General features: G+C 34.0%; 2 protein-coding genes and 1 pseudogene across 2 annotated transcripts; all 3 read right to left on the reverse strand.

Moving 5' to 3' along the window:
- On the reverse strand, nt 250-4,765 carry LOC104730081 (annotated as a pseudogene).
- Nucleotides 6,255-8,418, reverse strand: LOC104730082 (cytochrome P450 82C4-like). The gene is made up of 3 exons (XM_010449167.1): nt 7,899-8,418; nt 7,310-7,788; nt 6,255-7,070 (listed from the first exon to the last, which is right to left on the reverse strand). Exons 1-3 carry the CDS (start codon nt 8,374-8,376, stop codon nt 6,444-6,446), a joined length of 1,584 nt encoding a protein of 527 aa, XP_010447469.1. The 5' UTR covers nt 8,377-8,418; the 3' UTR covers nt 6,255-6,443.
- LOC104733184 (cytochrome P450 82C4) lies at nt 10,834-13,007 on the reverse strand. The gene is made up of 3 exons (XM_010452787.1): nt 12,536-13,007; nt 11,704-12,179; nt 10,834-11,460 (listed from the first exon to the last, which is right to left on the reverse strand). Exons 1-3 carry the CDS (start codon nt 13,005-13,007, stop codon nt 10,834-10,836), a joined length of 1,575 nt encoding a protein of 524 aa, XP_010451089.1.

Here is a 14,933-nt window from a genome sequence, read left to right on the forward strand (position 1 = left end):
ATAAAAGGGAATATAAGATAACCATTGATTGGTTGGCATTTAATAATAGATGTTTATAAATATATTGGCATTTTGATTGGTTGTTGTTTCATTATTTTGACATTTGGTCGTTTGCCCAGAAAAAAAAATGTGTGTGACCAAGTCAAAGATTTCATCTTATTCAACCACACCTTAAGAGAAAAAAAAAAAAAAGATTATGAAGTAGAAATCAAGTAAAAGAGGTATTGGTGTGCATCCCCCAAGACAGGGCAAAAAATCACTCCAAAGAAAGAAAACAAGATTCTGCAGAAGCTATCAGTCCTTATCAAGAATATAATCCCTCAGAGCTCAAATTATATATATTCATAAGATAAAATGTTTAGCTTTATGATCAAATGATGTCCAAAAGACTTACAGAGCCAAGATAGAGCATACAGACTGTATGAAAGCGAGAAGGAGAAGAACTACAGCAGCAAAAACAGAAGCAACTGCCCAAGGATTGTGAAAGTAGTCACGTCTCAGAATCGCCTTCCACTTGTTCCATGGTGTATTGCAGTACGCTTGAAGATTCTCAGAGAGAGTCGAAAAGTAAAATCCTCTACCATAGATGACCTCTTTGCATATGCTATTGAAAAACTTTGAAACATCTTCTGCATTCCCGAGATTATTCATGAGGATACCACTGCGGATGAGTAAGGCAGCATCTGTAGGGGATTTAATAAAGTAACCAAGCAACCTGGTGTAGTGGAGAAAGCTCTTATCTGAACAGTGACATTGTTCAAACACGATGATGTTTCTGCAAGGGATTCCGACAGATCATCGATGAAAATGGCAGGAATCTTGAGAACTCCATCAGCAAAGCTAATGTCAAGTAAACAAGTGCTGGTCTCTGCTGGCTTGAAGCTAACACCAGCAGTGTGAAGCTCTGTTGCTTCAGGTACATTGTACATCAGTGCGGTTTCTTCCAATCTTGATGGAACCAGTGGCAGAAAACAAGACCTCAGAAGATCAACAAAATGCTCTGGCTCTGAAACAAACTTCTTGTCATCAATGTGGCTCAAACAACAACTGAAGTGGTGTTGAGCTAGCCTTAGGATTGATGGTGTTCTTTTCTGGTCATGAATAAACAAGAGAAGGAAGAAACCCTTAATGACGAAAAAGGGTAATTGGTTTTCTATCAAAACCATGTCACGACACACGTCGGTGATCATCATAGACTTCCCAAATATGCGGTCTTTCTCACCTCTAAGTGAAGGATAATGAGACCTCAAAAGAAGTTCAACCAGGAAGCAACCATCTAAAACTAACATCTCAACAAACTCATGGCTGCTAAGTTTCACATTCTCTGCGTAACAGCTGCGAGCTTTTTGTTCCCAAGTCCTAGCAACTCTAATAAGGTTCTCTAGTCTAGAGTTTGTTCTAGGGATAAAACTCTGCAAGTACCTGTATTTATGCTCTTCCATGGCTTTAAGCTCTTTTTTACCGCGATGGAAAGGGCCAAAAGACACAAGCCGAGGCGTATATGCATCATGGTTGAGTCTGCGGAGCTTATTGGGCACCTTGTAGATTGAACACTGTGTTGAAAGAGAAGACAAAGAGTCTAACTTTGCTTTAATGGAAGCTAGAAGATCATCACCATCATTCTGATCCATATTCTCTTATGAAAAGCAGAGCAGACTAGAGAGAAAGAGAAGAAAAAAGTTGGTCGTTGTAAACCTTTAACGTAAACATACTTACCGTGAAACCTTTAACTTAAACATACTTACCGTGGTAGACCTTTCAGAAGTCAACACCAAAGAATCTAAACGTGAGTAGCACGGATTGGGAATTATGTGTTGCTTTTAATAGTTGTATTGGTACATTGACTAATAACAGTATGATAACAGTAGTAAAATCAATAAAATTATCTGATGAACCAGCATTTTTTTGTTGGTCGTTTTCTTCTTTGAAATTAGCTCATGTGGCTGTTTGTTTTACATTTGATCTAAAACTTCAATGAAATTGGGAACAAGTAGAGTCTAAGATTACATCTTATAAACTTATTCAAGCACACCAGAGACAGAGCATAATAAATTAGAAACCTAGTAAGTTTAGAAGAGAGGTATTGTGCTGAAACCTGAAGACAGAAAGCCAAATAAAGCACTCTCACATTGCCTAAATCGCTAACCTTTTGTAGAGAGATGCAGTGAATAGAGGTCTCTTCCGCCAGTGGAATTGTACTTCCTTCACGGAAGAGACCTCTGTACACTGCACTTCACTTCATAAGGTTGCGTTTAGTATCTCGTAGTCGTAGATTATTTACATAATGATCCTAAGAATGAAACAAGATTCTGCAGAAGCTGTCCTAAGAATGAAACAAAGATATCATTACAAAATTGAATTTATAAAAAAAACCTTAGCTAAATGAATCCCTCAGAGTTGATTAGTAATCAAGATATAATCAGTCACTACTTTTAACATTTTTTTCTTCATATAATTCATCATTGGGATTCAGCTAAGGCAGTGTATACAATATATGCTTCAATCAAGCAACAAACAAAAACTCACAAGATTAACCAACAATGATTTCAAACAACGGATAGTAAGAAGAAAACGAAAAACAAAAAGTGAAATCCCTCAGAATCTGAAATTTAATCAAGATATCAGTCACTACTTTTAACATTTATATCATAAAAGTCATCATTGGGATTTTTTTTCATAACGCTTCCAGATCGAAAACAAGAACATTTAAAACTTTAATTCTGAGAAACAAACAAAACCAGAGAGCCTAAAGACTAACAAGCATCCACTTATAAATCTTATTGAATCAAAAAGGCAGAGACAATAGTTTCGATTACCAAATAGAAAAAACAGAATGATAAGGGCAATAAAAATCAATACTTTCGGGGTTTTGAAGGCAAAAGAGACTGAAATCTACAAACAAAAAAAAGAAGCGATGACTCAGAAACGGTGAATTAGGGTTCTAGTTCTATGGGGAGTTAGTTGTGGCTGCGGAAGAGTATAGTTTGATAGGTATTTATAGTGAGTGGATTTTTAAAAAGGTCAAACTAGGGTTAATGCCACTTCCAGAGTTCCCCGGTTCTGTAATAAAATTATTATTATTTTTTTTTTGTTCATCAATTTTTACTTTTGACGCAAACACGACAAAACATAACAGAATTGGTACGAATCAGTTTAGAGGAAAAGTTTGTACTTCGATTTGTTGATATTCAGACAAGTAATTTGTACAATTTTGAAAAGATAATACATAAAAAAAAACCAAACAAATGTTGAATTTAAATACACTCTATTTAAGTATTTACAAATATTTCATGATTCTCCTATATACCAAGTAAAACCAAATGGAGGGGATATGAAACTTGAGAACAAAGCATAAGCACCCTCGCATTCGTAAACAAGTAAAATTAGCTGTTCAAACAATGAAAAAAATATAATCATGTCTTGACGCTTACGCTTGGATGCTTCTGATCTTGAGCTTTAGACGCAACAACAGAAGGAACTCGTTGTTTCACAGGACAAGATGAAGAAGAAGAAGAAGATAAAAGAGGAGGATTACCCGTTGATATCGATCTGTTATGTGAAGGTTTATTATTATCTGATCTTGATATAGAACAAGACGAGGATAAAGGACCTGATCGGCTTCTCGCCTTCTTCTTTTTCTTCCTTGTACTTTCTCCTTCCACGAGCTTCCCATCTCTTCCCACCCGCTTCACTTTAGTCTCGTTCAAGCAAGCCGGCAACACACAGTTGCATAAGAAACCTTTATAAGAAACACAAATGTACATTACTTTATTTGATCCCCCCCCTGAAAACATTCATTATAGTGATGAGGAAGTTTTGGGATAACCTAATCGAGCAAGACGGTTGACCCAACTAGGGATTGAATTCTGAGTGAGTTTTAAACAAACATGGTTGCAGAAATGGTTGCAGTTCCTAGTGATGAGATGGTATTTGTTTCCCTGATACTCTTCTGCTAATTTCTCCATAAAGGTTCTAACTTCTTTAGCCCTCATCTCTGTTTCACCCACAAGTATCGATTTCCTGAATGTGAAACCAGGACACTTCTTTGGCTCCACTTCAAAAATCCCCGAGCTCGATTTCTCGTGTGCCCCGTATCCATACTCAACCCCATGAACTACACAAACAATGGATTCACCAAAACAATGAGTTGTTTGATCATTGGAACATTCAAGCAAACTCTACAACAAAGTTGTCATCATCTTATCATATTGAGATATCCCAATTAGTCTTTCTTCACACTTTTCAAGTCAATTCCAGGAGGACCAAAGGTCAATTCTACTCTCATACCAATTGCATCTCTAAACAAAATCCAAAACCATTCAATCCTTAATCACTTTCTTAGAAACCAATCAAAACAGAACAGGGATTTAAATCATATACCAATCAATGTTACAAATCTAACGAGATTGACTAAAAAGGTTTGACCTTTATCTCTTATGAATCAAACCCAGGATTGAGAAAAAGCAATAGATACCTTCAAGACCAGAGTGATAGATTCCGATTCCAAGCCAGTAACCGTAAACGTTCATAGGGGTAAGATCGTAGACATTGAGATAAACAGGAACAGAACCACCAGATTTCTTCTTACGCCTCACAGAGACGTTTCTGCAAAACATCATCTCTCTTTACGGCGTCAATGCATCTGATTGCGAAATTGTGAAGAAGACCTTCCGGTCCTCGAGGATGTTCAACGTTTCGTTCGTTCTTTCGTCCCCTCGGTTTAGGGGTTTCCTCTTTCCTGGGAAAGTGAATGCGCCAAAAAAGCGTTTTTTTTTTTTGTTTTTTTTTGTTTTTTTTTTTGTCTTTTCGTTTCTGTTAATTTTATATTTCTGTGTTTATAATAATAATTAAATATGGTAAATTATGAGATTTTCTACCAAATTATCTTGTTTTTTTTTTCCTTGGTCATATAAATCTAAATATATATATTTTTTTCGTCAAATAAAATTTTATTAGGTTAAATCATTCCTTAACAACTGTTTGAACCTTGATGGTAGAGTATAGAATTTTGAGAACTACTATCAGAACTTAAACATTCTTTGGCTAGGTAATCAGCTACATTGTTACAACTACGATTCACATAAACATAAGATATTTGAGAAAACTTTGATGACCAGTAGTGAATGTCATGTTTATTAAATATTATTATTATAAATCTAAATATTATGTTTATTAAAAATAAAAAGCCTAAATATTATCTTTATCAAAAACAAAAAGTCTTGAATTCTAAATATTATGTTTATTAAAAACAAAAAGTCTAGATATTCTTTTTTTTTTGTCAACAAAAGTCTAGATATTCTGTTTATTAAAAACAAAAAGTCTAGAAGAAAAAAAAAACAAAAAGTCTAAATATTATCTTTATCAAAAACAAAAAGTCTTGAACTCTAAATATATGTTTATTAAAAAAAAAAAGTCCAAATATCATCTTTATCAAAAACAAAAAGTCTTGAACTCTAAATATTATGTTTATTAAAAACAAAAGTCTAAATATTCTGTTTATTAAAAACAAAAAGTCTAAATATTATCTTTGTTAAAAACAAAAAGTCTTGAGCTCTAAATATTATGTTTATTAAAAAGAAAAAAGTCTAAATATTCTGTTTATTAAAAACAAAAAGTCTAATTATTATCTTTATCAAAAACAAAAAGCCTTGAACTCTAAATATTATGTTTATTAAAAACAAAAAAGTCTAAATACTCTGTTTATTAAAAAAAAGTCTTATATAAATGCTATATTTTTCGGCCAGAAAAAAAAAATATTAGTTTGACCAATAATATATCAACACAAAGACAATTTTATTCTTTCAAAAACTGCATGCATCCATCCTACTATATTAATTGGGAAGTACAAATATAAAATTAACCTTAACATATGTAAAAAATTACATTTAATTGCCATTAGAAAAACTTAATTAAAATTAAATAATTAATTAAATAAATATTTCTAATTAAAAAACGAAAATAAGGGAAACATCAAATAAAATAAATTGTAGAAAAGTAAAAAAAAAAAAAAAATCTGTTAGAATCAAAACTAATTTTTACTTAAAAAAAAACTAACAGATAATATTTTTATTTACAACTTAGTTATATCTTTTTACTTACTTCACAATTATAGCAACGATTTCACAAAGGTTTAAATAGTTTTATTCATTACATACAAATGTTTTATTGACAGATTTTCAATAAACATTTTTAAAATACAAAAATTATAATATAAGCAACAAATTTTTAATTACAAACCATTATAAATAACATAATAACAAAATCAATTATTATAAATTTTCATAAAAAAAATTCAACCCGCGGTTTTCCGCGGGATAGTAGCTAGTTTATTATGAAGAGAAACAACAAACGTAGATAAGTTTTATTCAATCGGAAAAAAAAAAAAAAGTAAAAAAACTTCGAAAAAGGACCTTCAGTAAGCTGTATTAAATTCATTATATATATCACACAAAGAGATGTTCGTTAAGACGTGGGCTGATCAGTACTTCAAGAGGCGTGGCTTTAGGAATGGTCAAGCCAGGGCTTTCAGTCATATCAACAGGCATATCCAAGACAGTTTTCACTTCAAACGAATGAAGGAAACGAGCAAGACCTAGATGAAGCACTTGCATGGCCAATGAAGACCCTGGGCATGATCTTCTTCCCGAACCAAATGGCATCAGCTCAAAGTTTTGTCCTCTTACATCAAACTCTTTTGCTTCTCCTGTAATAAACCTCTCTGGTCTAAACTCGTTTGGTTCCTTATAAACTTTCGGATCTCTTTGGATTTTCCATACATTCACTATCAGTCTTGTGCCGCGAGTCACGTTGTAACCGGCTACCGTGCAATCTTCCATCGCCTCTCGAGGGCCTAAGAGTGGACCAGCTGGATACAATCTCAATGTCTCTTTGACAACTGCTTGAAGATATACCAGATTATTTATGTCTGAAACCTCGACGTTCCTGTCTCTTCCAACGTGGAGGTCTATCTCATCTTGTGCTTTCTTTAACATTTCTTTGTTGTTAAGAAGAAGAGCAATGGCCCATGTTAGAGTTGATGATGTAGTCTCACTTCCTCCTAGAATCAGTGCCTGATTATACAATTTATTATCATTATATTACGTACATCAAAAAAATACAAATATCATCTAATCATGATTCACCATGTGGTCCATGTCGCGTATTAGATGATTTAAAGAAAACCAAATATGATACGATTACTTCTTTTCTCCTAACTTATTTATTCCTATAACCAACAATTATATATATTCAACAGTAGTTTGGGGTTAAAATTCTAATTTAATTTTGTGTTTAAAGGTAGGTTACGTACCAGGCAGGTAGATTTGATGCTAATATTAGCATCATATTGAAGATGCGAGAGTTTGCCTTGTTCCGCAAGTGACAACATAACGTGAATGAAGTCTGAATCAATCTCTTCCGTTCCTGAAACTTTTCTTTCTTGTCGATGGTTATCAATCCATTTTTCAAGGATCACATCTAATTCGCTTCCTGTTTGCTTCATCTCCTTCTCATGTCCTTGGAAATCAAACCACCTTAGACTCGGAAAAGCATCGGACACAGTGAATATACCGATGAGGTGAAAGAACTTTGAGATGGCCGTTTTGCATTGCCTTCCCTCTTCGGTATCCTCCGAGGATTCTGAGCCGACGACGCCTCCAAAGTATCGTTTTCCGGCCACCATTCGCACTATCATGTTCAGTGTCATGTTATCTAACCAGCGCCTTAGATCAACCATTACTGGTTCTGAACCACCGTTCTTGACCCACAAGGAATACAAATCTTTCACACCTGCATGTAACAATATCGCAACGTATTACAATTGACAATATGTCAATATGGACATTTATATATACGAATGGTACGATAGAAATGGATTTTTTTTATTATTATTTAATTACCCATTGAGATCTCAGAAACCGAAACGTGCTTGAGCATCTGAAGCCGCCGGTTAGAAAGTAGCTCGATGGTTGCGATTTTACGCATCTCGCGCCAGAATGCGTTATAAGGGGCAAACCCGAAAACAGCATAATTGTAACCCATGTGCTTTGCTGCTGCAGTCATAGGACGCGAAGCCAAGGCTTTGTCGTTGACAGTGAAACAATCTTTAGCCACCTCAAAACTGCTCACAACAAATGCTTCACTGCTCCCAAGTCGTAGCGACATGGTTGGACCGTAACGGTCAGCCAATCTTCCTAAGGTTCGGTATAGAAGCTGTTCCTTGCCAACGAGAAGATGAAGATGGCCGATGATGGGCCATGCACCGCTCGGTTTAGGAGGTTTTACAAGTACATGTTTTGGTTTCTTTGATTTCTTAAATAGAGCGATAAAAACGAAAACGATGATGGGAACAAATAGAGAAAAGAGTGAAGTATCCATAATGTTTTTGAAACTGAAAAGGAAATATGTGTGTGTTCTTGATTACTTGATTTCTTGTTTTGAATGATTGATGAGTATCGTCCGTCTACTCTATATATAGACGATCGCGGTTCAACACCACGTGTAAGCATGCATGAGACGTACACCTACCAATGATCAAAAGTTCAAAACTATAGGGCCAACTTGTATTTTAATTCTTTCNNAAAAAAAAAAAAAAAAAAAACTTGTATTTTAATTAATTAATTAATGCTTTGAATAGAAAAGGGTGCAAGCAAACCTTATGTTAGTTATAATGACATGAGCAAGGATTTTAGGATTGAATAAAAAGAGCATTAAGAAACCAAATTTAAGAAAACTTTAATTTGTTCCGTTCTCTCATTGTAAGTGATATTGTCTTTTATCGTATGATTTTACCGTGGGGCAATTTTCCAATTATCTCTTGATGACGTCTTGATCATTGTCTTGCAAGATCCACGCATACATAAGCTGTTTTTGCTCTATCATTTCACATCTATTGATTGACACGCAATGAATTTCGAGTGATTAGTTAATGGATTCTTTGTTGTTCCACTAGTTAAGTGCATAGCGTTACGACCATCGTCATCCAAGATTAGTCTTTCGGAGAAAATGTCAAGTCAATCTAAGAAATCTAAAACTCAATTATAAATCATTCATGAATTTTATTGATATATGCATTGGTCGTACCTACCTTGGAGTTGGCCTCGTGGTAAATTTTGACGTGTATAAAAAAAAGGCTAAGAAAGAGTTATTGGTTGACGTGGTAACTCTAAACACTTTTGAAATACATTTTTTGTGACATCTTCACGAGTCAAGTCAAATTTGAAACATATAACTCCATTCAATAATTTGAATTATAATAGTTTTCTATGATATCCTAATATTTCCAATTTCTATCATTAACAATAATATGATAATTAATAAATATCCTAATATTCATCGAGATTATAATAGTTTAATACAAAAATATAACTTAAAACTAAAATTATTTCAAAATTTTATAGTATATATTAAAATTTTATAAAATTACTTGTTCAGTTATTGTTAATAAAATATGCATACTTTAATTCTTTCAAATTAAACACCTGATACTATAAACATTTGTAAATATAATAAAATATATATATAAATTTAATATTCTTTTTTAAAAAATAATGAATATCAATTATTTTACAATTATATAAACAATATTATCTTGTGGTGTACTACGTGGTCAATCCTAATACTTGTTAAAATTCAATACTATTTATCTAATGACTTTTTTTTGGATTTCAAAAGTCAATTTATGTTTTGAATGGATTTGACAATAAAAAATAGAAGGATTCAAATCAAAAGATAAAACATATTATTTCAAAATTCATTTGTTTTGATTTTTATAGTTTTACAAATCATTTATCCAATAATAGCCCATAACTTTAAAAAATAATACATTTTGGAAACACTATTTATAATTGAAAAAGCATTTGAGAATGTGTTTGTTTGTAATATAATTTATGTGCGATAAGAGTAGAGATGTCAAACGGGCTGACCTACGGGCAAAATAGTTATATCCAAATCCGCCCTACTATGCCCGCAGGATAAGCAGTGTGGTTAGCCCTTGGGGGAGAAAAGATTACCTCAACTAATGCTCATTTTGATTTTCCTACTCCATTTAGTATTAGTTATTTTTTGTTTCTTGGTCATATAAGGATTATTGACCTTTATTTTTTTATTAATTGAATGTAAAATTGTATTCGATAAAAAAACCCTTTGTACAATATTGAATGCTTCAGTTTGTTTGAATATGGTTTGAGATTAACATTATGAGCTGAATAAAAAGTTGGAAAAATAGATCAAGATACTTCCTACGAGGTGAGTCGGGTGGAGAACAAAAGCTGTAGGCCGTCGGCGTAACGTTGGTCTCCCATAGTTGTGATTGAGGTAAAACGGTTTCTGATATTCTTGTCTATGGGTAATAAAGGATCAAATACTTTATTACCCAATAATCTCTCATGTATCAAACCCAAGATTGAGAAAAAGCAATAAATACCTTCAAGACCTGAGTGATAGATCCTGATTCCAAGACAGTAACCGTAAACATTTATTGGGGTAAGATCGTAGATATTGAGATAAACAGGGACGAAAACATCGTTTTTTTTTTTTTTTCGTTTCTTGGTCATATAAGTCATAAAAATGTAATTTAAATCTTGAACTATAAAATTTTATATGTTTATTAAAAAAAAGTCGTGTATAAATACTATATTTTTCGGCAATAAAAAAGTCTTAATTTCACCAATAATATACAAGGACAGTTTGATTCTTTTAAAATCTGCATACATATATTTTGAAGAGAAACAACAAACGTAGATAAGTTTTATTCAAACGGGAAAAAACATCAAAAAAGGACCTTCAATAAACTATATTTGAAGTCATCATGTTTCTGAAACAGTACTATATATATCACACAAAAAGCTGTTCGTTAAGACGTGGGCTCATCAGTACTTCAAGAGGCGTGGCTTTAGGAATGGTCAAGCCAGGGCTCTCACTCATATCAACAGGCATATCCAAAACAGTTTTCACTTCAAACGAATGAAGGAAACGAGCAAGACCTAGATGAAGCACTTGCATGGCCAATGAAGACCCTGGGCATGATCTTCTTCCCGAACCAAATGGCATCAGCTCAAAGTTTTGTCCTCTTACATCAAACTCTTTTGCTTCTCCTGTAACAAACCTCTCTGGTCTAAACTCGTTTGGTTCCATATAAACTTTCGGATCTCTTTGGATTTTCCATACATTCACTATCAGCCTTGTACCGGAAGAAACGTTGTAACCGGCGACCGTGCAGTCTTCCATCGCCTCTCGAGGACCTAAGAGTGGACCAGCTGGATACAATCTCAATGTCTCTTTGATAATAGCTTGAAGATACACCAGGTTTTTTATGTCTGAGTCCTCGACGTTCCTGTCTCTGCCAACGTGGAGGTCTATCTCATCTTGTGCTTTCTTTAACATTTCTTTGTTGTTAAGAAGAAGAGCAATGGCCCATGTAAGAGTTGATGCTGTAGTGTCACTTCCTCCCAGAATCAGTGCCTGATTATACAATTTATTATCATTATATTACATACAAAAAATAAAATATAATCTAATCATGATTCGCCGCGTCACGTATTAGATGATTTTAAGAAAATTATATATGATACGAATACTTCATTCCTCCAAATATATTTATTTATATCACCAACTTTATAAATATATATTCAAACAGTAATTTTGGGGTTCAAGATCCCAAAAATAAAAAACAAAGCAAAGATTTGGGTATTTCAAGGTTTTTACCAGGCAGGTTGATTTGATGCTAGTATTAGCATCATATTGAAGATGCGAGAGTTTGCCTTGTTCCGCAAGTGACAACATAACATCGATGAAGTCTGAATCATTCTCTTTCGTTCCTGAAACTTTTCTTTGTTGTCGATGGTTTTCAATCCATTTTTCAAGGATCACATCTAATTCGCTTCCCGTTTGCTTCATCTCCTTCTCATGTCCTTGCAAATCAAACCATCTTAGTGCCGGAAAAGCATCGGACACGGTGAATATACCGATAAGGTGAAAGAACTTTGAGATGGCTATTTTGCATTGCCTTGCCTCTTCGGTATCCTCAGAGGTTTCTGAGCCGGTGCCTCCAAAGTATCGTTTTCCGGCCACCATTCTCACTATCATGTTCAGTGTCATGTCCTCTAACCAGCTCTTTAGATCAACGATTACTGGTTCTGAACCACCGTTCTTGACCCACAAGGAATACAAATCTTTCACACCTGCATGTGACAATATCATCGCATCGTATCAAAATTAACAATATGGATAATTATTGATACATACGTTTGGTGCGGTAGACGTAGTTTCATACTTACCCATTGAGATCTCAGAAACACGAACGTGCTTGAGCATCTGAAGCCGCCGGTTAGAAAGTAGCTCAATGGTTGCGATTTTACGCATCTCTCGCCAGAAAGCGCTATAAGGCGCAAACCCGAAAACAGCAAAATTGTAGCCCATGTGCTTTGCGGCTGCAGTCATAGGACGTGAAGCCAAGGCTTTGTCGTTGACAGTAAAACAATTTTTAGCCACCTCAAAACNTATACGTTTGGTACGGTAGACGTAGTTTCATACTTACCCATTGAGATCTCAGAAACACGAACGTGCTTGAGCATCTGAAGCCGCCGGTTAGAAAGTAGCTCAATGGTTGCGATTTTACGCATCTCTCGCCAGAAAGCGCTATAAGGCGCAAACCCAAAAACAGCAAAATTGTAGCCCATGTGCTTTGCGGCCGCAGTCATAGGACGTGAAGCCAAGGCTTTGTCGTTGACAGTAAAACAATTTTTAGCCACCTCAAAACTGCTCACAACAAATGCTTCACTGCTCCCGAGTTGTAGCGACATGGCTGCACCGTAATGGTCGGCCATTTTTCCTAAGGTTCGGTAGAGAAGCTGTTCCTTGCCACCGAGAAGGTGAAGGTGGCCGATGATGGGCCATGCACCGCTCGGTTTAGGAGCTTTTACGTGTTTTGGTTTCTTTGATTTCTTAAAGAGAGCAATGAAAACGATAAGGAGGATAGGAACAAATAAAGAAAACAGAGAAGTATTCATAGTGAAAGTGCAAAAGAAATGTGTGTTTGGTGATCGTCTGTCTCTCTATATATATAGACACACATATGATCTGTTCAATACCATGTAAACATGAGACATGCACTACCTACCGATGATCAAAAGGGCGCCAACTTTTATTTTAATTAATTAATGCATGCACGAGTAAAGATTTAGGCATTGTATACTTTTTATTTTAGTTAATGACATTAGCAATGATTTAAATTAAATAAAAAGAGCATTAAGAAACAATTTTTGAGAAATTTTTGTTTAGTTATTCTCACCTGACTAGATATTGTCTGTTTTTCTCATATATGATTTTCAATTATCTCTCTAGAGTAGATGATGTGTTGACCATAGTCTTGCAAGATCCATGCATAAGCTGCGTTTGCTCTAACCTTACACACGTGTTGATTGATTGACTCGCAATGAATATCGAGTGAATAGTTAATGGATTCTTTGTTGTTCCACTAGTGAAGTGCATAGCGCGACCGTCGTTATCCAAGATTAGTTTTTGGGAGAAAAAAGTCAATGCAAGAAATCTAAAACTCAATTATAAACCATTCATGAATTTAATCGATATATGCTTTGGTCGTACCTTCCTTGGACTTCGCCTGGTGGTGAATTTTAACGTTTATAAATAAACGAAAAACTTACGTGGTGGCTATAGTACGATGAACATAACATATAGTAATGAAGACGGATCGGATCCGCGGTGTCCTGCGTGCTCGGAGTAAACCAGTCATGCGGTATATAGAAAAAACATTATTCATCATCGAATTATTTGTATACATCTATACAACTAGTATACATATTATTTGTTTCATTGTTTGTGTCTTTCTGTTGGTTCTTATGTTTTTTCTTTTTCTTTTAATAACCTCGAGTGACCCAAACACGCATCAAATCGTGGAATGTGAAGATTTGCATGCATCAACCAAACCCAACCAGCTGACTGTACGCAGCCCGACTAATACCCAAGCCGAAACAACTTGTCCACCACATCTGACAAGTTTCGTTTGTATCCAAGATTTGGATTTTAAAACCGTGATTAAAAATGGGGAAAAAAGTCGTCAAATTTGAATGTAATCATGTATATCATGCACTGATCAATATGGAGTTTTGAGAATAGGAAATATTGTGGATTTGTCAATGTATAAGTTTAGAAAATTTAGTATTATATTTACATTTATTTTATTTTTAACCTAGAAATTTCATTTATTTCTATGTGAATTAATGTAATTGGTAAAAGAACTTTTATGTGTCTAATAATAATTCCTTCAAAACACATTTTTGTGTTCTGATTTTTATCAATTTATTATGTTACCAGAGCTAGAAATTTATATGGTTTAGAGTTTTTTTTTGTTTGCAAATATGAAACATTTATTTTTTATTTTCTAAAAGTTATTGATTAACAACTATAAGTGTACAGTTTTGGCAATAATATTACATCCATTATCTAATTTGATTGCAAATTTCCGAATGAAGTTATAGCTCACTCGTGTGCCCACACGCCAGTATCACTCTCTTTGTTCTCTCTCTTTTTCTCTCTCAAAAGTAACAAGTCAACATTTCTCCGCTGTGATCTATCACCACCACTGCTAGGGGCAGATCCAAAAACAATATTTATATGGTGCACGAATTAATTAATTATTAATAATATTAAATTTCTATTATAAAATAGTAAATAAATATAACTTTCCATCTTTTGTATATTTAAAATTTATTTGTATTTAGTCTAAAATATATTCAATTACACATTACATACTCATTCCATAAATTACACATTCAAATTCAATATAAGTACATAAAATGCAAATAAAGAAAAACTAAAATAAAAATTATAAAATTTATTATTTAAACGTTTTAATCTGTGCAGTAAAATTAATTTTTAAAATCACAATTTCTCGCAATTTATCCTCTAACTCCAAC

The sequence above is a fragment of the Camelina sativa genome, chromosome 12, assembly GCF_000633955.1.
Source record: "Camelina sativa cultivar DH55 chromosome 12, Cs, whole genome shotgun sequence".
Taxonomy (NCBI): domain Eukaryota; kingdom Viridiplantae; phylum Streptophyta; class Magnoliopsida; order Brassicales; family Brassicaceae; genus Camelina; species Camelina sativa.

Bases quoted from the DNA above. Each gene is read 5' to 3' on its own strand.
- LOC104733184 (XM_010452787.1), bottom strand. From the start codon at position 13,007: ATGAATACTTCTCTGTTTTCTTTATTTGTTCCTATCCTCCTTATCGTT. The intron at 12,180-12,535 runs GTAAGTATGAAA...TGTCACATGCAG, and splicing joins TGTTTCTGAGATCTCAATGG to GTGTGAAAGATTTGTATTCC. The intron at 11,461-11,703 runs GTAAAAACCTTG...TTGTATAATCAG, and splicing joins GCATCAAATCAACCTGCCTG to GCACTGATTCTGGGAGGAAG.
- LOC104730082 (XM_010449167.1), bottom strand. From the start codon at position 8,376: ATGGATACTTCACTCTTTTCTCTATTTGTTCCCATCATCGTTTTCGTT. The intron at 7,789-7,898 runs GTAATTAAATAA...TGTTACATGCAG, and splicing joins GGTTTCTGAGATCTCAATGG to GTGTGAAAGATTTGTATTCC. The intron at 7,071-7,309 runs GTACGTAACCTA...TTGTATAATCAG, and splicing joins GCATCAAATCTACCTGCCTG to GCACTGATTCTAGGAGGAAG.